At 35.0% G+C, this 23,796-nt stretch overlaps 1 protein-coding gene and 1 non-coding gene across 9 annotated transcripts in view; both read left to right on the top strand.

Moving 5' to 3' along the window:
• LOC114329751 (zinc finger RNA-binding protein) overlaps positions 1 to 23,796 on the top strand; it is a 45,828-nt gene that overhangs the window by 8,868 nt on the left and 13,164 nt on the right. For 3 of the 8 annotated variants that reach the window (XM_028278954.2, XM_028278951.1, XM_050642131.1), the window contains 9 exons: positions 11,150 to 11,295; positions 11,914 to 12,070; positions 15,382 to 15,589; positions 18,659 to 18,813; positions 18,917 to 19,203; positions 20,191 to 20,373; positions 20,678 to 20,836; positions 20,924 to 21,168; positions 21,225 to 21,529. In XM_028278954.2, the coding sequence (XP_028134755.1) occupies positions 11,150 to 11,295; positions 11,914 to 12,070; positions 15,382 to 15,589; positions 18,659 to 18,813; positions 18,917 to 19,203; positions 20,191 to 20,373; positions 20,678 to 20,836; positions 20,924 to 21,168; positions 21,225 to 21,529 (1,845 nt within the window). The remainder of the gene's footprint in view (positions 1 to 11,149; positions 11,296 to 11,913; positions 12,071 to 15,381; positions 15,590 to 18,658; positions 18,814 to 18,916; positions 19,204 to 20,190; positions 20,374 to 20,677; positions 20,837 to 20,923; positions 21,169 to 21,224; positions 21,530 to 23,796) is intronic. The other 5 variants (XM_028278955.1, XM_028278952.1, XM_028278957.1 and 2 more) reach the window with 4 other exon arrangements.
• LOC114329768 (small nucleolar RNA SNORA79) lies at positions 20,447 to 20,578 on the top strand. Its single transcript, XR_003652374.1, has one exon. It is a non-coding gene; the product is annotated as a small nucleolar RNA SNORA79 (small nucleolar RNA).

The raw sequence follows: 23,796 nt of genomic DNA, 5'->3' as shown, positions 1-23,796 counted from the left end.
TGGTACATATTAGACATTTAGATAAATTGTTTTTAGTGTAATCTTTAATAAAGCCGTGGTTATTTTGTAACGAATAAAAATAATGTAGTATTTTAATGTTAAGTTTGTAAATTAGTGTTATTAAAGGATATAAATTCAGTGTTCTTTATTTCTTTAAGTGTAAGTTATTAAAAATAAATAAAGTCAATTAAATTAAACTTAGTGCCTAAAAACATAAACAATAAAATAGTAGAGTCAACCGCGTAAAAAGACAATTACGCCACAAATGGTGCAGAAGTGGGATACTTGAAATACATAAATTTAACGTAAATTTTCGGTTTAAATAGAGTGTGGAACTTTTAAAAATAAATAAAATATAAATCGTAATAAATAAAGTGTGTGACAATGTCTTCACAACATAAGAAAATCACTGAATTGATCGTTAAGGAGCTCCGCAACCAGTTAGAAGAGAGAGACATGGACACTACTGGAAAAAAGGCTGATCTAGTCGAACATCTAAAGAACGCTCTTCAGGAAGAGGGTAAAGATCCAGAAACCTATTTGTTTGAAGACAAGCATGCTGCTGTGATCTCGTCGATTTCGAGGGTTTCGACAGACATTACATCGTTAGAGAGCAAAGTTTCTAGTGAAATCTCCCAAGTTTCGACAGACATTACATCGCTAGAGAACAAAGTCTCGACAGACATTACATCGTTAGAACATAGAGTTTCTAATGATATTTTGAAAGTTTCGGGTGATATTTCATCCCTTGAAAGCAAGATGACTGACAAGATCTCTAAAGTCACTTTGGATTTTGACGACAAGATATCGTCCATAAAATCTACTTTTGAGGAAAAGATCAAGGAATTAGAAAAGAAAATGGAGGAAACGGAAAAAGCAGACAAAGGGATGGAACCCATCTTAACAGACATTAAAGATGATGAAACCAAATACAAATTGGAGCCACGGTCGATAGTTGAAGGGAGTGTAGGTCATGCTCGTGTTAAGGTGCCAAATTTCGACGGAAAGTCATCATGGAACAACTACATGAAACAGTTCGAATCTGCGGCCAGAGCGAACGGATGGTCCGAAAAAGAAAAAGCTGTAAACCTCACTATTGCTCTTCGAGGCGACGCTTTGGATGTCCTCCAGACCATAGCCGTAGAGGAGACAGATGACTTCGAGCAGCTTAAAAAGAGACTGAATATGCGATACGGGCACGAACATTTAGAGCATGTCTATCAGTCGCAGTTTAAAAATCGAAGACAAAAGAAAGATGAAGCTCTTCAAGAATACGAGGTCGATATTGCCAGGTTGGTACGATATGCATATCCAACAGCTCCCGAAGACATGATGGAAAAGTTGGCTGTTCAAACATTTATTGATGGCCTTCGTGATCATGAAATGCAAAGAACACTGCGATTAGCTCGTCACAAGACGCTGGTCGATGTCTTGTCTGCCGCCCTCGAATACGAATCAGCTACCCAGGCCTCTGGTGGGTACAGTAAAGTGAGGACTGTGAAAGAGGAACAGGATGAGGACAAACTTGACCAGCTTGTTAATATGATGAAAGACATTGCATCCAGGAAAACGAAGACCATAAGGTGCTGGAACTGTGGTGAAATGGGACACGTACGGGGTTCATGTAAGTACCCTAGGTACAATAACAATCAAGAGACTCACCAGCAGGAAAACTAGAACGGGTCGGCCTTAGGGGGCAGCTTCGACCCGCAACTTTTCCAAAGACCCTCTCATACTAATAGCTTCTTTGAAATGTCGTGAAGATAGTGTATATGTGGATGGAGAAATAAATGGTAAAAAGTATACATTGTTGGTGGATACCGGAGCGACCAGGACCATTATACGACCGTCAGTTTTAAACAGCCGTAAGAAACTTTTACCAACGAGGTTGCGACTGCGGACTGCCACAGGTGAAAACGCCAACACCCATGGAGAAATCCAGATACAATTAAGGATTGGAGCAGAAAAGTTCGTCCATACTGTCATAGTTGCAGACATCGAAGAAGATGTTATATTAGGAATGGACGTAATGAATTTGCATGGATTTCAATTGGATTTTAAGAATAGGGTAATCAAAGTTGGCAACGAGGAGGTATTTCTTCATCCACATGATGACAGAACTGTGCTAGCAGCCATTAAAGAAGATACAGTTGTGCCTGCGAGGAGTGAAACGATCATCGTAGCGCGGCTACAGGGAACTGTAGAAGAAGGAACGCCTGTTATGATGGAGCCATGGAACCACGACGAGGAGGTTGGCCGAGGAATCATAATTGGAAAGGAATTGGTTACTTCTGCTAAAGAAATTCCCGTGAGATTGATTAATGTCAATGACTACCCGGTGACCATCAAGAAGGAGACAAAAGTAGGAACTTATGTACCCGTGACGTCCATAATCCGTCAGACAACAACATCAGATAATTCCAACGACAAGTTCGACCAAATGGTTGCAGTTGCAGGCCAATCTCTGAATCAAGTGGAAAAAAGGAAATTAAGGGAATTTCTTAGGCAATATCGTGACATATTCGTACCGAAAGGAGGAAAGACAGGAAGAACGACAGTTGTCAAACATAAAATTGACACTGGTACCGCTAGGCCAATTCGTCAATCAGCTCGACGATTACCACAGGCGAAGAGAGAGGAAGCTGAAAGGATTGTTCAAGAAATGAAGAAAGACGGGGTGATAGGAACTTCTACGAGCCCATGGGTCTCTCCGGTGGTCCTGGTCAAGAAGAAAGATGGAACTACGAGGTTCTGTGTGGACTACCGTTTGTTGAACAATGTTACCAAGAAAGATAGTTATCCTCTGCCTCGGATCGACGACACGTTGGACACATTAGCTGGAAGTAAATTGTTTTCTACGTTGGACTTGAAGTCTGGATATTGGCAGGTAGAAATGGATCCAGTGGACAAAGAGAAGACGGCCTTTACGACAGGATCTGGATTATGGGAATTCAACGTTATGCCGTTTGGACTCTGTAACGCTCCTGCGACATTTGAGAGGCTTATGGAAAATGTGTTGAGAGGGTTATCTTGGAAAACGTGCCTGGTGTATTTAGACGACATAATCGTTTTGGGAGAGACGTTTGAAGACCACCTGAAGAATTTAGAAGACGTCTTTAATCGACTTAAAGCTGCCCAGTTAATGTTAAATCCCAAGAAATGCCAGTTATTTCAAAGAAAAGTCAAGTATTTAGGTCATATAGTCAGCAAAGAAGGAGTGGCCGTGGATAAAGGAAAAATCGATTCCATTAAGGAATGGCCTGAACCAACTGATAAACATCAAGTGAGAAGTTTTCTGGGACTATGTACTTACTACCGGAGGTTCATTAAGAAGTTTGCAGATATCGCTAAGCCATTAACGCGACTTACAGAGGAAGCAAGAGATTATTGCTGGGATGGAGACTGCCAAACGGCCTTTGAAACTTTGAAGAGGCATTTAATTACAGCGCCAATATTAGGGTATCCACTACCAGAAGGAGAGTTCATCTTAGATACGGATGCAAGTAATGTGGGAATTGGAGGAGTGCTGTCTCAGATCCAAGGAGGACAGGAACGAGTCCTTGGATATTTTAGTAAAGTGCTTTCAAAACCTGAACGAAATTATTGCGTCACGAGAAGAGAACTTCTAGCAGTAGTAAAATCAGTGGAACACTTCTACCAATACCTCTACGGAAGGAAGTTTCTAATCCGAACCGACCATGCCGCCCTTAAATGGTTAATGCAGTTTAAGAATCCAGAGGGTCAGATAGCCAGATGGATTGAACGACTTCAAGAATATGATTTCAAGATCGAGCATCGGGCCGGAGTTAGCCACAGAAACGCTGATTCTCTATCTAGAAGACCGTGTCCAGCAGAATGTTCCCATTGCAACAAAACAGAGTCAAAGGAAGCAGCAGTACTAAGAACAACAGTGGTCAACGACGAGTGGACGCCTACCAAGATCAAGGAAGAACAAGAAAAAGATCCAGTTTTACAGAAGATTCGACAATGGAAAGAAGAAAATCGTCGACCATCTTGGCAAGAAATATCAAGCCTACGCTCAGTAGTTAAGACGTATTGGGCCCAGTGGGACTCATTTATCTTGGAAGACAGCTTGCTTAAACGAGTAATAGAAAATGATGATGGTTCGGTGAGGAGAACACAATTGGTGATTCCAAAGAGCAGAGTAGCCGAAGTACTTCGTCAGTTACACGACAGTCCATCAGGAGGGCATTTTGGTGTAAAGAAGACCCTTCAGAGAATTCGGGAACGATTTTATTGGATGAATAGTTCCGACGATGTGAAGGACTGGTGTAAGAAATGTACTACCTGTGCTACAAGTAACGGGCCCTACCGGAAAAGAAAGGCTCCTATGAGACAGTACAATGTTGGAAGTCCGTTTGAAAGAATAGCTTTGGACATTGCCGGGCCATTTCCAGAAAGTGACAATGGATGCAAATACATGTTGGTGATAATGGATTACTTCACGAAGTGGGTGGAGATCTACGCAATTCCAGACCAGAAGGCCGCCACTATTGCAGATGTGTTAATCAAAGACTGCATCAGCCGATTTGGAGTACCTCTGGAGATCCATAGTGACCAAGGAAGGAACTTTGAGAGCGATCTATTTCAAGGAATCTGTGATAAACTAGGCATGAAGAAGACAAGAACCACGGCCTATCACCCGCAATCGGATGGAATGGTGGAGCGTATGAATAGGACAGTCGGCAAGTATTTGACAAAGATGGTGTCCAATCATCAACGAGACTGGGACCAGTACCTTCCGTTCTTCGCAATGGCCTATAGATCTGCTGTTAATGAATCAACTGGCCAAACACCAGCAAAAGTCCTATTTGGACGTGAGATGCGTCTACCCTGTGATCTAGAGTTTGGATGTCGACCTGGAGAAGATGTTGCTGGTGAGGATTACGTGAATGAATTACGAAGAAGAATGGACGATATACATGAGTTGGTCCGTTCTAATCTTCAGATCGCTAGCGACCGAATGAAGAAACGATACGATACCCAAGCTGAAAAGGGATGTTTCAAGGAGAACGACAAAGTCTGGCTTTATAATCCAAAGAAGCGAACAGGCTGCTCTCCCAAGTTGCAGCAGTTCTGGGAAGGTCCGTACCTCATTGTCAAGAAAATCAATGACGTTATCTACCGAATAAGCAAGATTCCTAGGGGAAAGCCGATGATAGTCCACCATAACCGGTTGGCGCCGTACGAGGGAGACCACGACGTAGATGAAGAAGCGGAAGTCAACCAAGTTCGAGAAATACCTGACCTTACCTTTGAAGAGTTCATGGGTGCCTACGGAGGTACCGGTAAAGCAAGACATGGTGTTACCACTGAAGAAAAGCGAGATTTTCTCGCACTTCCCGATGTCTATTCACTGGCCCATACCATCCCGGCCAGTATCAAAGACGCACGAGGGTTGGCATCCGCCTTCTGAATGAAGTTTGGTCGAGTTGCAGAACTTCAATGCCAACTGCCAGCTCCTGGCAAAGCATTGAAACTCCAAGATGCATCACGTTACCTATTCTATCTGGTAACGAAAGACACTGTCCATGACCAACCTACCTACCAAGATGTATGGGATGCATTAATTCAATTGAGAGAGAACGTGTTGGAGTCCGACGTGCAAAAGTTAGCCATGCCAAAGTTAGAATGCAGCCAATTAGACTGGAGAGTTATCCGAAATATGGTAGAAGAAATTTTCCAAGACACCGAGGTCCAGGTGTTAGTCTGTTGCAATCCGCATAGTTACTGGTGCGGAGAGAAGACCGTCCCCTGTCACTTTTATACAACTGGGAGTTGTAAAAGAGGGTCCAGTTGCAGATACCAGCATCCAGTTCCAGTCCCGACAAGGTTCCAGGAGGAACCATCTTTTGAGGAGGGGGCAATGTCACGGTCCCAGGCCGGTCCTGTCAACGCCAGAACTCTCTGGCGCCGAAGTGTCTGAAACCCTGTTCGTCGGCGAGACAGCTGTTTACGAACGTATCGGCATATCTAGAAGGTCACCTAATACACCTTTCTTTTGTTGCTTTGTAAATAATACATATCCTTCGATTTTTTCTGGAAATCAGTAGATTAATTTTTATAACTATATAAAGAGACATTTTTGAAATTAGAGTTAGTTATAAATTTGTAGTCGTCAGTCGAGTAACATTTTTCGATGTTCGGACGCGAAATAAATGTAAATGTAAATGGTACATATTAGACATTTAGATAAATTATTGTTTTAGTGTAATCTTTAATAAAGCCGTGGTTATTTTGTAACGAATAAAAATAATGTAGTATTTTAATGTTAAGTTTGTAAATTAGTGTTATTAAAGGATATAAATTCAGTGTTCTTTATTTCTTTAAGTGTAAGTTATTAAAAATAAATAAAGTCAATTAAATTAAACTTAGTGCCTAAAAACATAAACAATAAAATAGTAGAGTCAACCGCGTAAAAAGACAATTACGCCACAGTAATCAGCATAACACTGTCTTGATAAAAATTTACATCTAGTTCTTAAGATACTAAATGCTGCATAACTTTCTGGACACCTTGTGCTCTTATATATCTTGTGCGCTGATTTCTTCTCGTGAAGCAACTTCTTCAGCTCAGAGGAGTACCAGCATGGATATTTCTTATCACAGATTTTTTTTAGCGGAACAAAATGATCAATGATGGAATAAAAAATGTCGTAAAATACAGAAACCATGTCAGAGAGCTCTTTTCCTTGAAGTGCACCATCCCAATTAATTGCTTCAAGGGATGAACGAATTGCTGCATAGTCAGCATGAACAAAGTCATAATAATACTCTTCACCAGATGAATGATCATTTGTGATTTTGAGTGGCAAACTGCATTCAAGCGGAGGATGATGTGTGTCCACTGGAATTAAAGTGTCGATAGCCTTCAATACATCAATACCCAATGGAGATAAAATGAGATCAAGCGTAACCCCTATATCGTTGGTTATCTCATTGGTCTGGAAGAGATTGAAAAAAGCACAGATATTGGATATAGTTTCAATAGAATCAGCTTCAGATTGTGTAGCTGTAGGCTGAGGAGAAGCAACGGAACAATAATCATCGACATCCCAAACTGCAGATGGAAGATTAAAATCACCCAATAGAAAAAGGTTTGCTCTAAGGTGGCATCATGTAAACGCTTTTTTGCTCCAGTCCAGCACTGTCTGCCAGCGCTGTCTCGAATAGAAAGCTGGTCTATTTTTCATGCCAGTGGCCCTCGTCCGCGTCCCCTTTAACTCCGTGCCAGTGGTTGTAGACACGTGTAAACACAGCATTCCAGTCGCTGGCGCTGTTGTACCTGTGGTTTCAGTGGCAGTATTAGGATTTTTGATAAGAGTGCCAGTGAGATTGGCGCCAGTTACTGGATACATGTAAACGAACCTATCCAGCGCTGTCTTAGTCAAACACTCGCATTCCAGTGAGACTGGCGCCAGTTACTGGATATGTGTAAACGTTACTTTACTTCATCGACCAGTTCCCTTAAATACTTGTTTTCAACTGCTAACACTAATTGTTTATCGTTTTTGTCATCCGGTTTTTTCACCACTTGACAACATGTTATTTTAGTTTCATCCAAAAACTTGATTTCATTACAACATTTCATATTGCCACTATTATTATTATTATTTTTATCACCATCTTCCGACACACAATCATCGTCGGCCGCCATGTTGTACTCTTCTTCATATGTGATTCCTGATGAGAGACTAATAAGTTTCGAAACCGGTAGAGGTGCTTGCTGCACTCTCTGATTGAACTGAAATAATGATGCGGCTGTAGTTTCGTGTTGCAACGAAATTGAAAATGGTTATTCATTTTTGATTTACATGTTTACTCCAATTGGAGTACGAAGGGAACCACTCTTGTTGGAACTTTATCGCGCTGAGCAGATGGGACGTGAATTATAAATTGTAAAATTCCCTCATCTTCCTTAGTCTCAGCATCCGTTATGGCTTGCAAATTGTAGACGCCTCAGAGGTGTTACCAGAGAAGGTTCCTATTGTTTTCAGTCTGGTAGGATGTATAATAACATTTTTGGATGTTGTTTTATGTGCTATTAGATTGAAAAGTTAGTTTTAATTTCATTAAAAGTTAGCTGATAGTTGAACGTAAATGAACACTGATATTGCATCAGACAAAAATACAGTGAGATGAAATCTGTGTGAGCACCCCCATCCACTTCACAAGCTTCCTGTTGGTTGATTGGAGAAACACAGGTTTCATGCATAATAATTGTCTTAGGAGAACAATGGGTTTGAATCAAAATTGTTCCTTCAACACATTGAACGCCACCCGAGTTGTATTTAACTCGCGCCTTGTTTGGCCCAGGTGCTCAGTGAGTTAAATATAATTCACATTAAAATTGAGTTTCTGCACGTGGAGCCTGATGGCACAAACAAAAAATTTTAGTGTGGCGGTTGGAATGTAAGTAAATACATGTTGCTTATTGGGGTCAACTGCACTGGAGAGAGAAATTAAGTATCACCAATGAGCGACATGTGCTGAAAACAATGCTCTTCCATATTACCATTGAGAAGAGAGGACAAAAATATATGGGCAGTAATTTCTACTCCAGCAAAATTACAAACAAAAAATACATCTAGAAGTTATTACAATAAAATGGATGAGTGTAGAATCAAAACGCTCTTTCTCCACTTGTGAGCAAATTTAAGTTCAATAACCAGAATTGGAAAATATAAACGACTTAATTTTGGCCACGGATGGAGAAAGTGAGTTTTGATTCTATTGTAATATCTTTTCATTTTATAAACTTCTATAATAGAATGTAATTAATATAAATATAATATATTATATATAATATAATATATAATTAATATTAATATAATATATATTCTTCTTGTAATATAATAAATAAACTCTTCATTTTATTGTAATATCTTCTTGAATGCATTTTTTGGTTGCAATTTTGCTGCAGTAGAAATTGTTGCCCATATATTTTTTGTCCTCTCTTCTCTGTGTTCATGTGGAAGAGCATTATTTTCATGGGAAAAAATAATATATTACAGTAAGGTCTCTTTTTATGTGGATTATTTTTTAAAGTTGTATGCTTTGTACTTCATCCAAAAATTTCTATTATTAACAACTATCATAATTAATATTAACTATTCACACCCATATATCAGTAAAGTGAGCGTTTGCAATTCGAGGATTTCCCTTGTTACATGATGTCGTTATTACATCATTCTAAGTTTCACATTGAAAGATATAACCTGTAATTGTTTTGAAATTAAATTTTCTCATAGAGGTGCTTCTTTCTTTTTTATAATAAGTGGCGAATTTAAATTTTGTTGACTTCAAGTTGCAGTAGCACATTTTGATTTCTTGATTGAAACATTTGAAATGAGTGCCTTAATTAACCCTTTTCTTGGCAAACCAATATAAAACTGAAAACTGGGTTTTCTTTCTATTAATGCCCTTTAGAATTATTTAAAAATTTACGAAATAAATATTTCACCTTGTACTTTATTCCTAAGTACCAAATTTGAATTTGCTACAAATTTATTACATTGCCAAGAATACCATACACCATACCCCTTATTATCAATGATGGTCCATGAATTTTCTAACGTTTGAACCGATTTCTCAGAACAAAGTTAAAATTTCTTTTATCTGAGTTCATGGGATTGCCCCCTTTGTCACAACACCCCCTCCCCCATCAGATTTTAGGAAACTAAATTTTTTTAAAAATAAAATGTTTGTAATTTTAAAATATAATTATATTCTAAATAAAATCCTTTTAATTTAGGTAACTCCTTATTTGTGATGATATGCGTAAAAACAGTTTCCTTTGCCATTCAGACAAAGTCGCCTACCCCTTCACATTTTGTGCAGAGTCCTGACTTAAAAAACATAGAAATAATTTTGTCTACCTTTTTTTAAACCTATCTTCTGCAAAACAAATAAAATTGCATAACAATATTGCAGAGATAAAAAAATCAAAAATCTACATTGATAAAAAATATAACCGTAACTTGACAATGTAACAAATTTGTTACAAATGTTTGACGACGTTTGTTGATAGTTCAATCAACAAAAAAAAACAACTAAAATGTACACGCTCTATTTATAGGATAATTGAACAATATAAAACAATCACCAAAATAATAAAACACGCCCTATTTTTTATAAAAAATTAAAAGTTTGTAAAAAGAGTAGAGAACGTTCTCGAAAATGCAATAGATGACAGATGGCAATAATTAGAAGTTGTCAGAAATCGGTAATAATAAAAATATAAGTTAACTTATTGCAATCTACGGACAGTTTTATGTTATTAGTACAAAATGTAAGTAACAAAATGCATCTCAAGTCACCTAGAACTCACCTAGAACCTAAAATGAAAATGTTACAAATTTGTTACATTGCCAAGAAGAGGGTTAAAGTTTTATTTTCATTAGAAGAGGTTTTTATCATCTCAATATTGTAAGTCTATTTTATTTTAATTTCTTCTTTTTTTAATTTTATTTGGCCAAATGGAGAAAAAAATACATCAAAGACAATCAATTTTGGTGGACAAATGTTTTGGTTTTGTGATTTTAGAACTCTATGGAACGTTTCCTTACTTTTTCAGTTAAATAGTTGTTTTTAATGCAATTTTTTATATGCGCTTTTGTGTAGAATGTATTCACCACATAAAACAATACCTTACTATACAGTGATGAGCGTGCTAATAACCGACAAAATAGCGCAAAAGGTGGAAAACATATTAAATTGTGAGATAAAAAGGAATAAAACTAGTGGAGGTGTTAAATTTAGCGATAGTAACATATAAATTGACATAATATGGATTGTTTCCCACCTTTAGACGTATCCGAGGAGTATGCCAACTAAAACTGTCACTGTGACAGTGGCATTTCTCAAACTCGGCCGATACGTCTAAAGGAAACAATCAATATAATGTCAATTTATAAGTTACTATCGCTAAATTTAACACCTCCACTAGTTTTATTTCTTTTTATCTCACAATTTAATATGTTTTCCATCTTTTGCGCTATTTTGCCGGTTATTAGTGCGCTCATCACTGCATATGAATTTTCATTTAATTATGACAAATGACACTATCAAACATTTTTTTTGTTAACTGTATTATCTTTCATCAAATTTTATATTTGTTTTATTACAGGTCAAACAGCTGCAACTGGTTACACAAGTGGTTATGATCAAACAGCTGCTGCTGCAGCAGCTGTAGCAGCAGCTGCAAAACCTGCTTCCTATGCCACTACTTATACACAGAGAACTACCTCACAGCAGGCACAACAAGCAGCAGCAGTAAGACATTTCTATTATGTTAAGGGCGACAGAATGTTCTTGTCTCTCTCAATTATGTCTATATTGAAAAAAAAATACATTTAAAACTTAAATTATATATTGCACAAATGTGTAGAAAGAGAGCATCCATAAACTATGTCATAGAAAAGAGAGAGGGGGCACTTTGCATATTACGATGGTATACTACAGGAGAGAGGGGCATGAGTGCACATCTGACATTGTTTAGTGTATTTCAATTTGTTACTATTGTTTCTATAAATGTAATTTTTTACCAGCTTCTACCAGAGGCAGCTTTTAAAATTGATTAAAAAATCCAGAGATTGCCTTGAATTTTTAAAAAATCACTGAAAGGGGAGCAGGAGTTGCAATTGTGGCATCGATATGGGGAAGGGCTTCGACTGTAAACGATGCTTTATGACGAAGGGGAGGGAGGGTATTAACAAGTCTTAAATTGTTTATGATGTAGTTTATAGATGTTCCCAAAGTATAAAAAAGTATTTTGTTTCTGATTTTTGAATAAATTCACACAATCCTAGACCAGAAAATTGTTGTCGCCCTGAAGTTAGATACATGATCAAATAAAGAGCAAACATTTGTATTGATAAAATAAAAAAATTGTTTCAGTCAGCTGCTGTCGCTGCTGCGGCCGTGGTCAAGCAGCCTGCACAGTACACGGCCACATACCAGCCCACTGCAACAGCTTACCAGACTACCTACCCCCAACCAGCTGCTGCACAGACTACAATAGCTGCTCAACCTACAACACAAGCCAAACGTAAGTACCTTTCCTGAATACTGTTCGCTGAACTCAGATGCATTTTGACAGATTCAGAGTAGGAAACATCCAACACAAAAATTCCTACCTCACGCTATTAACAGCTCAAATAAACTTACTCTTTCTTTATAAACTTTATAAAAAAAGGAGAATTATAGGAAATATGGGGAGTGTATACTAAACTCATAAAACTTTTCGTATATATTCGAAATATATAATTGCAGTTGTTATAATTTAACGTATTTATAGTAACTAATTGTATTATTTGTGCTGTTTATATTATTAGATATTAGTGTTATTGTTGTTTTGTTGTTTGTTTACTCTTAATATTGGCTATGAGCATGTCTGCTTGGTTGTATAGTAATTTACAGCCTTTTCGTGCCTGTCAAAATGTAACTAACTTTGCAAAAAAATAATTACTAAAATTGCTGGGCAGTTGTTGTGTCTGAGATTAGCGAACCGACTATAATAACATATGTGTTAGCTTTGGTATTTTGTGTTGTGAAAAATGGGATCTCAAGGTTCATGTATACTAATTTGTTGTAACCAATAGTAGTTATATTGATTAATTATTGGTAGTGAGGTAAGTTGAAAGATGTGAGGGATTGAAGGGAATGAAAATATAAATGTTGTCAACAATTGGAACGAAACTATGAAGAATCCTTGTCAAGTGCCGACAAAATTGAATATGTACTTCTTTGGATCCTATTCACATGATTTGATTAGAATTATTAGATTTTCTTTGATTAGATTTTAGTTTGAGATTCCGGCCGATTCGATTTTATTTAATTGTATATTATATTTTATTATACAGAGTGTGTTTTATGTATGGATCGCTTCAATTATCTCTGAAACGGCTTGCACGATTTTTCAGGTTTTAGTGAGTAGGGGTGTGATGAGGCAGATATTATGGTGGTATTTACATTGTTGTCAGATCTTCCGTTTTACTGCAAATCTAATGAACTTCTTATTTCAATAGGAACACCCTGTATATTTTTTGTGTTTTTGAAGTCCTTAAGAAATACTGATTACTTTTCATGTGATATTCCCTATACCTAAATGCCGTAATTTCGGAGTTATTGCTCCATTTATTTAAAAAAATATTTTAAAACAAATTATAAAAATCACGTTTTTGGCTCTTTTGACATGCTTTTAGATTATTTGGATCATTGGGAACAAAAAAGGTCTTTTGTAATTTTTCTCCTTGAATCAAGTCATTTTAAAAACGACATCCACATTTTGTTAAAAATAACTTTATAACACTTTCATGGAGTTGGTACCAGCATATACTATTTTGTGAAAACAATCACACTAATCCGACCCCCGAAGCACATATTATATAAGTAAGTACCAAGCCACAATTGCCCCCTCAATATATTGCATTTAAAGTGATTTTTCTCAAAAGTACTTTAGTGGATATAATATGTCGTTTTTAAAATGACTGATTCAATTTAAAACTAAAAAACGGAGATTTTCAAGGCCCAAAAACATAAATAAAAAATATTATTTTTGAAATTACAAAGTGACTAAATTCAAGTTCAAACCTTCTTCAGTCAGCTTCCCATAAGAATTTTTGACATGTTTTATTTTAACCTTTAACTACCCGCGCATCAAGTTCTAACATAACTACACGCGTGGCATACTTTATACGCCACAAGAAAATACACTTAAAAAAAGCGAATTTGTTTATTTTTTTTTTTTTTTGAAAAAATACACTCGGTTGTTTGTATAAAACTTATTCGGCATCAGTGAATACTAGAGTTCCTTCTCAGTAAGCCAATTGGGATTTATAACTGGAATCATGGAATAACTGGATTCCATGATAAATAAAATTACTAATAAAAATTTTTTTGAAATGCGATTTTTTACAGGAGAAAAAGTATTGTTTATAAAGAAAAATATATTTTGTGCCATAATGACTAAAAACAATTGAAATATGTACTTACATTACTACTTATATTAATATAATCGTGGGGTATATTGTCCACCACCGGAAACAACAAATAATAAACTGTAAACTACGATCTTCCCAGAACGCTGATTATAACGAAACTAAAACCAAATTGTAAAGCACATTCCAGTGATAGGTTAGAGTTAGAGAGATAAACAGGGTCAAACATTAAATTTTTAAATATATTTGCAGTAGAATTCTTATATCTGGCGTACAAAATACGCCAGCGCGTGTAGTTAAAGGTTAAAACATTGTTTTTTTTTTTTTTAATTGTTAATGAAGTGCTTATGAGAGGATGGACGATAAGATTGCATTAACAAATAAAAAACAATGTTTTAAAATGAAACAAGCCCAAATTACTTATTGAGAACTGATAAAATAGGTAATGTTTGAATTTGAATTGAGGCACTTCCAATATCAAAAATATTTTTTACTTGTCATCCTTGAAAATCGCCATTTTTCGTTTTTTCTTTTCAGTTTTAAATTGTTTATAACTCTAAAACGATCAACTTTAGAGAAAAATTACAAAAGACCTTTTTTGTTCCCAATGATCCAAAAGACCTAAAAAAATGTCTACCTGAGCCAAAAAAATTTTTATAATTTGTTTTAAATTTTTTTTTTTTAAATAAAATGTAGCAATAACTCCGAAATTACGACATTTAGGTGTAGGGAATATTACATGAAAAATAATCAGTATTTCTTAAGGACTTCAAGCACAAAAATATACAGGGTGTTCCATTTGAATGAAAAAAGTTCATTAAATTTTCAGAAAAATGGAGCATTTGACAGCAATGTAAATACCACTATAATATCAGTCGCATTAGAAGACGTTTACCCACCAAAATCTATTAAAATCATGCAAGCCATTTCAGAGATGATCATGGTGTTCCATACATAAGACTCGCTCTCTATAAAATATTTTAAAATCAAAATTAGCTTAGTCAATGCAGTTGTTCTTGTTGTTATTAAAAAAATACATTATATAAAATTATAAAAGTATGTGTGTGTGTGTGTATATTACTGTAAACTACAAGGTTACTGCATGTGTCTCGATTTTCGAATGATGCCAAATAGGATTTCAGGTATGTGCAAAAACATACCAAGCGATAAGAAGTATTCACTTAAAAAAATAATTGAAGAGAAAGTTCATATGATCATCACATGAATTTGGGTATAATTGGTGTAACCCTGTGTATTTTATAAAATTTTAAAAATCTTAATTTTGTTTTTAGTGATTTGTAAGTTTTTGACTTTTGGTTAAATATTTTTTCAGTATCAGTAATCATTTATCTAATATCTAATGCATGAACCTTGGGTAAAATCATTTCGTTCAATCCTCAAAATTGTTAATTTTGTGTAGAGACTAATTCTACCACAACATATTCAGGATACGATGCTGCCCTGTATTCAGCAGCTACCATGTATGTAGCCCAACAGTCAGGCACTGCCCAACATAAAGCTGTCGGCTGGCAAAACTACAAGAAACCAGGTATCGGTGCGAAAACTGCAAGACCAAAGGCACCCCCAAAACCTCAACAGTTGCACTATTGTGATGTTTGTAAAATCAGGTAAGATGTATGATGTTTTTTTCACCCTTAATCTTACATAACCAATCCCTTACAGTATCTTCAGTTGTATTAACCTCAAATAGCTTTCGATGGCTATACGTGTGCCTACACAGTGCTAGCCCAAAATCCCCCCCCCCTCATACCTTTTGAATGGTTATATGTACTTATAATTATGAAATTTGGAGGGAGGAAATAAACGCTTCTGATGTAATAGTGACAGGTGACATTACTGAGTCACCTTGACCGATAATTTTAAATGGGACCTTATGGCAAGTGATCTCTCCTTCAAAAGGTATTGAAAATACCTATTCAATTACCAATTTTGTTCGAGTTTAAGTTGATTTTGATGATTAAATTAAATAAATACTAAAATTATTGTAGTTTCCCAATTAATAAAGATTCAGACGTCTGCCTATGGTTATTTAAGTTTACGTTAACGTAAAAACAACTAGATAATTGAACCAGTGAGATCTAAAAGGATAATATTCCATTTTTTGTCAAATTTAGTTAGCAAAATAGTTGCCAAAGATAGCAGTTTTGTTCACTTGACCAAGCTCTACAGACTTGAGAACACATCATCACACTATTAAATAACTATCTAATGTGATGGAATGTTATCTCTCTTTGACTAAGTATGTAGAGCTTGGTCAAGTGAACAAAACTGATGTCTTAACTAAATTTTGCCAAAATGGAATATTATCTTTTTAGATCTCACCGATTCAATTTAAAAACGCAATTTTTTGACAAATAACCATAGGCGGACGTTTTAATCTTTGTTAATTAAGGGGATCGGAGCAAAATGCAAAATTTTGACGCATTTCAAAATTTTCAATGTGTTTTAAATGTATTCATTTTTTTTCGAATCCTCAGAAAACTAATATTTTTAAAAAATTTAAACACAGAGTGAAAGATTACATTATTACCGAGGGCCGAATGTCCCTGAAAACTTCTATAATGTTTGTTTTAAAAAGTTACAGGGGTGAAAATAAAAGAGAAATTTTAGTGTGATTTTTAATTGCAAATATTTCATTCAAAAGAAACTTTTTATTTATTCTAAGGGACTTTCGGCCCTCGGTAATAAAGTAGTCTTTCATTCTGTGTTTAAATTTTTCAAAAATTCTTATTAGTTTTCTCAGGATTCGAAAAAAATGAATACATTTAAACACATTGAAAATTTTGACATGCGTCAAATTTTTGTATTTTGCTCCGTTCCCCTTAATTGTGACACTACAATTTTAGTATGTATTTAATTATTCATTAAAATCAAGTTAAACCCAGGCAAAATTAGTATGATTGAATCAATTCAATTCAATACCTTTCAAACAAGATATCACTTGCCATAAAGTCCCATTTAAAATTGCTCTGGTCAAAGTTGCTCTGTAACGTCATCTGTCACTATTACATTAGGGATGGCGGTTTTTGACAAAACATCGGTTTTCGGTTATACCGGTTTTTTTGCTGGCGGTTATAACCGGCCAAAAAACCGGTTTTTGCAAAAACCGGTTTTCGGTTTTTTTAATCCAATAGGTTACAATGTTACATTTATAATGCCCTTAAGTTTGCGATACTCGATATCAATATGATCAAAATTAGTATTGTCCTTTTCATGAGCATTTTTCAGTGCGTAACAAATGATAGGAAAAAGGGTAAGTCTGTGATAATACACATTTATGACATTTATTCTAACATGACATTTTAGTTAAATCCGACAGTTGTCACATTTTATTTTCAATTTGGAATAAAAACAAATGAAATGTGTTTCTTTCATTTATAAAATGGTATTTTCTTTGATTTGTATAGTCTTATAAATTATACAGATTATATTTGTAATATTATTATCTAATTAAAAAAAATTATTTTTTTTATTATGGCGCCATCTATCGACAACTAGAATAACTAGAATAAATGTTGTAAATGTCTGTAATCCCGGACGTGCCTTTTTTTCTGTCACATACAATTTAATGCGTTAGAAATAAATCGAAAAACTGTGACGCACTGAAATATGATCATGAGAAAAAGAATACTATCGAAAGAACATCAATATCAATATAAATAAATCACAATTTCTAATAAAACTATATTATATTTATTTGTTATTTTATTATTATTATATAATTTATTGATTATTTTTAAATATAATATAGCGTAAGATTAATATAATATACATACATATATTGGAATAATATACAATTTATCCCAAACATTTCAACTTATAAAAAATTTCCCAGACTCTTTCAAATGAGATTTAAAAAATATATCAAAATAAATATTTTACTTAACAATAAATTGGATAATGCAATTTATATTTTATTTTTACTACCATCAAAAAAATTTATCATGTATTTCTTTTAACACGTTTGTATATGTGTATAATAGGTACATTTTAACACATTTAATACTTCCTATATGGGTATATCGTATTGAACACGTAGGGACATCCTTGGAGATTCGTAATCGGTAATTCGATATTCATAGTCAGAACATTATTTTTGGTAATCAGAAAAAGTCATTCACCCACTTTCAATGTCAAGAGTCAATTGTGACAAATAGATGATGTTTGCGTATACTTCAACCCAATCACTTCTTATGTAAATATTATGATTACAAATACTTTTTCAACGAAATATAATAAAACTTAATTGTTTCTGGCTGATGTGAGTTTGCACTTTCAGTTTGCTTCTGTATTTATAAAACAAAATTTGAAATATGGTTTTGTTTGGAATAATTACTTGAGAATAATAATTATGATTGGGATCCAAAATAATACCTAACCTAATCCTAATCACCGTAAAAACCTAATAACCGGTTTTTACTTTAAAAAGAAAAAACCGGTTATAACCGGGACAAAATACAACCGGCAAAACCGGTTATTGCGAAGTAAAAAAACCGGTTTTAGGTTAAAACCGGTAGGTTTTTCCCATCCCTATATTACATCACCTCTTATGCCTATTTGAGAAGCCTACATCCGTTTATTTCCTCCCTCCAAATTTCACTATTATCAGTATAACCGTTATACAATGATTTGACAATTTCAGCAACTTTTCTATAATATTTATTTCTTTCTTATAGTTGTGCTGGTCCCCAGACTTACAGAGAACATTTAGAAGGACAAAAACACAAGAAACGAGAAGCAGCCACTAAAATGGCAGCCTCTGTTGCTGTTACTACTCAAAACCGTGCTGGGAACTCTCTAAGATGTCAGTTATGTGATGTAACTTGCACAGGTAAGTTCAGTAACCCACATAATTGTAACATCCGTATTGATGAATCTTTATATTTGAATATTAATCATTCACCATTAATAATAATTAAATTTTGTATCTATAGGTAATGATGCTTATGCTGCCCACATCCGTGGGGCGAAACATCAGAAGGTGGTATTGCTACACACCAAGCTAGGCAAGCCCATACCTCCACAAGAACCAGAAGTTCTTGGAGGATCAAAGAAATCAGTTTCTTCCACTCCTAAAATCAACTTTGTAGCATCAGGAGGCTTAGGTGTGGCTGCTGGGAATGGAGATGCATCAAAGGATGAAGACGATGATATAATAGAACCAGATATACAGCCTGTAGGACAAGATTATATTGAGGAGATCAAGAGTGATGATGGCAAAGTAAGAAATCAATGAGTTATACCTAAAATATTGATTTACAGTTGAGTCCAGGGTTCTTTACCTGTGCGTCATCATTTAAAGCATACGAAATAAGTCGGAAATTTACTAAACGCAACAGCAAGTGGCAGAAAGCGGCTACTACTACATCGGGTTATATTATAAAATTTGATGTTGTCAAATACATAGAATGTCAAATGTAAGTTTTGCTATAAAATTTTGATGCAGAATTACAGCTACAATTGAAGTAGCTTAATAAATTCTTTTAATATCATTAGCGATTAATAAATAAATAAACAAATCACTTGAGAAAGGCACTTTGCCGAAACAGCTGTAGTAATAACATAGTTTTGTGGAAGTATAGAAAAACAAACGTTGTTCAGTGTTTTATTGTGAGAATAAATAAACAATTTATAAAAAAAAATTAATACCATCTTTTCTTTTTGTCATTTTATTCACTTTGGCGGAAACTTAAACACAATCATTCCTTAACTGTGTGAATGAGGTTAGCTTTGTATGTTGTAAAAATTAATGGTAATATAAAATACACTTACCATAAAATTTCAAACTCCAATATAAAATTAGTTGTCAAAACAACAGTTTGTGTAAAAAACTTCAAAATGCAAAAAATTCGATAAAAAAAAACAGCAAAACAAAAACAGACTAACAGTCACAAAAGTATACAAACCAGAAACGTCACAAATTGTACTTAAAATCTGAAAACATTCCCAAGCGCATTTTTTTGTACTTATCTCTTTTCAATGAACTGAGTCTAGAGCATTCATAAAAATAACATGTGTTTTTACTTAATAACAGGCGGTAGCGGGTTCATCTTTAGTTTCATGCTTAGAAGAGAATGATGCTAGATAAAAAGTAAAGTATGTGTTTTATCTCGCCAGTTATTAATGACGCACTGATAAAGAATCGTGGACTCAGCTGTATATAGCTTTCTTGGTGTTTACAACTGTTGTATGGAATAATTGTTTGCAGGTTATAAGCTTCAACTGCAAATTGTGTGAATGTAGATTTAACGATCCAAATGCTAAGGAAATGCACATGAAGGGCAGAAGACATAGGTTGCAGTACAAAAAGAAGGTCAATCCTGAATTAGTAGTTGATGTTAAGCCATCGTTGAGACAAAGAAGAATCCAGGAAGAGAAACTGAGAAGAGCTGTAAGTATATATATTTTTATGGATATACCATTTTTTTTTCTTTTACACTAACTATTTAATCCTAAATTATCCTTGACAGTTGTTCCATTTGTTAAATATCCCAATTGTTTAACAGTGTTTTAGGCTGTCATAGATGATAACTGACCATCTTCACCCTGTATTTTATGAGTTGGAAAAAATATTGGTTTTGCAAGGTCATACAATTTAAATTAAATGGGAATAAAGAGAAGTTTAAATCATCTCTTCTAAATATGAGTACAAAAGAAATTATATGAATTTTTATTTTCTATGTCATTTTTTTCAGCAACTAAGAGAAGAATTCTGGGCTCGTCGTCATTATCCTGATGTAAATGAAAGTCTCTATTGGGAAGAACAAAGAAGATATGAAGATGAATATATGATGGGCCACGGAAATATGCCTTTCCAAAGAGGAAGACCCTTCCCTGGAGGTCAAGGTCCACCCGTAAGTAAACCGCGAGTATAAAACCATATTTCTTTGTGCAAAACAATGATTTGCACAGGATAGACAGTACCACCTTTTCTATTGTAGTTTTTCCAGGGTGTTTTGAGTCGTAGAGCTGAATCTAGCGATGATAAACATGTAATGGCGAGACATGCTGAAATTTATCCCAAGGAGGAAGAGCTACAGGCCATCCAACGCATCGTTTCCCATACAGAGAGGGCACTGAAGGTTGTATCAGATCAAATGGGTGACGGCAAGAATAAAGCTCCAGAAGCGAAACCAGATGAAAAGGCAGAACCACAACAAAAAGAGGATGGACGTGACAATCAACTGTAAGTGAAAATAAACAGTTTTAGACTCTGTAAACTATAAAATCGTATTGTTTCAGCTTCTCTTTCCAACAAGGCGATCAGAACCGCATTCTAAAAGGCGTTATGCGTGTAGGACATCTTGCTAAAGGTCTTCTCCTTCGAGGCGATACAAATGTTGAATTGGTGGTACTATGTGCTGATAAACCCACCCTCACTCTTCTCAAGAAAGTCGTCGAAATCCTTCCATCAGCTCTGAAGCAAGTGGCCCCAGAGAGCGCCTACACCGTGGCCATCAACGCTTCCGAGGCAGGCTTGATCATCGCTGGAGACAGTTTGACGGTGTTGGTACAGTTCACCAGTCCCGTAATTCGGGAACAACCAGGTAAAGGGGTGGGGTGAATTAAGAAGTGAGAGAGTATGATTGTACAGTACTGTACAGGGTTTAAGCTGGTTTTTCCTTTTTTTGAATTTGTTTTTCTAGAGGTACTGCTGATAAAGGAAGCTGTATCAAGGATTTGGAGGCGAAGAGGAAGAATTATGGCATTGATGGAGGTGAAATACACGAGCTTGAGGCCTTTGATTCCGCTTTTTCCTACTTAATAACCATATTAATTAAACATCTTTAAGAATTGGCTTCATGTTGTTTTGTTCAACTTTTGTAAAGTTTAACTTATAAAACTTCACCAAGAAATTGAGTTCTAAAACTTCTGCATTGTTTATTTCTTCTGAAGATCAAAAACTGAAATTTTTACATGGTTATTTCTTTCTTACCAATCCCTATATTTGAAACATATTTCTGAATTTTAAATCTTGTTACGGAACTAGTTTGTACACAGCAGTATAAGACACCTGATTTTTATTATAATCTGCTGTTAAAACATTTATGCTACTTTATGTCCATTTCTGATTGTTCTATCCTTCGTATGTCACGAGTGTACAAGTTCTAAATTAATTCTGAAACAGTTATTGGTAAAAAGTTCTGTTGAATGTATCTTCATATTATTCTAACATGTAAAGGAAAAAGTATTAAATTGATCTTGATGAGCTCGTGGCAAAAATTTGTTTTTTGCTTGCATTTTTCTCAAATAGTGGGTTATAATCAAAGTTTTTGTTTTGATGGGTTGTTTGAGTGAAAGAAAATTTTCATGATGCTTTTCAAAAATGCTTAATGGGATTTAAATCAGTTTCAAACATTGTCTGCTTTGTAAACCAACAGAAGCAAAATTTTAATGTTGATTCTATTATTTCTCAATGATGCCCTATGTATTCCCAGCAAAAATTTTCTAGAACATGTGCAAGAAGATTTTCTGAATGAATGAGATTGTAAAGCAGTTCAAAAGACCTAAATTTTACAATAAGAACAACTATTTCTTTCTGCTAAGTGATTTTTTTAAGTAGTAAACCAATAAACATATTTTTGTCAGTATATAATTACATTACAATGTATAAAAAACACAAAACTAGAATTTACATTTTGATCTGCTAAATAAGTGTACCTATGTCAAAAGGTCGCCTTTATGAGAAACATCGCTGCGTGAACCCTATAGACCGTTTCACGTTAAGAACTGAACATTGAAGAGATAGGGCTACGTATTTCTTATGGACGAAAGAAGCGCGCCGATGCCACGCCGTCTTATTAGAATGCATCATAATTATATCGCCAGTCTAGTAGCAACACGTGCCTGAGAGGTTTGGCAACACTGATATGCATAAGCCCAACTTTCCGTTCTTAACGTGAAATAAAGTATAGATAAAATCATTCAACAGAACACTACATTTTGACAGTGCCAGTGCCTTGTAGAATGTCTCATGGAACATAAAATTGTCAATGTTTCACGGAACTTCAAATTCTGGCATCAGTACTGTCACCAGTTGGTGTTTGAGAATTATTTTAACATTTTTGTTCATGCATCTCTGTCAAGATACATATCTATTACGTTGGTGCTTTGTGCTCCATGTAGTAGCTCCACATAGTGGATACGTTGGTGCTCCCGCTCGGCGCTCACCCTCTTCGATTCAACCGGTTTTGCGGTTTATATGCAGGGGAGCGCATGCCGTATCCATTTGAACAGCTACAAACACTGAGCACAGAGCACCAACCTAATGGATACGTACCTTTATAGGCGACCAATAACTTTCAGTTGTATATTTTCTTTGGTATTAATTTAATTCAAATAAGTTTAGGTTAGTAGAGGTTATGAAAAAAATTTGTGCGCTGGAATAGTTTCAAACTGAATGAAAAGATGAAGAATAGAAAAAAGTATATTAAAGTGTGTAAATGTATTTAATTTTCTTAGCTAAGCGCTTTCGACATATATGTCATCTTCAGAGCTAATGGTCAAAGTATAAAAAAAAGCACCACTACTTAAAAAAAGTATACTTTGACCATTAGCTCTGAAGATGACATATGTCGAAAGCGCTTAGCTAAGGAAATTAAATACATTTACACACTTTAATATACTTTTTTCACTTTCTTCATTCATTCAAGTGTGTACAAAATTTATCAGTCTTTCAACTGAATAAATAAAGTTTGTACATAACAATCAAAGCAATAATGGGAAACAAAATGCTTTGGATTGAAAATATGAAGGTTTCAGTGACAGTTCAATCTGAATCGTGAGATTACAGAAAATACAGAAACTTGTGAGG

Source organism: Diabrotica virgifera, chromosome 1, assembly GCF_917563875.1.
Source record: "Diabrotica virgifera virgifera chromosome 1, PGI_DIABVI_V3a".
In the NCBI taxonomy this organism is placed as follows: Eukaryota; Metazoa; Arthropoda; class Insecta; order Coleoptera; family Chrysomelidae; genus Diabrotica; species Diabrotica virgifera.
This window is presented reverse-complemented; position numbering and strand designations above follow the sequence as displayed.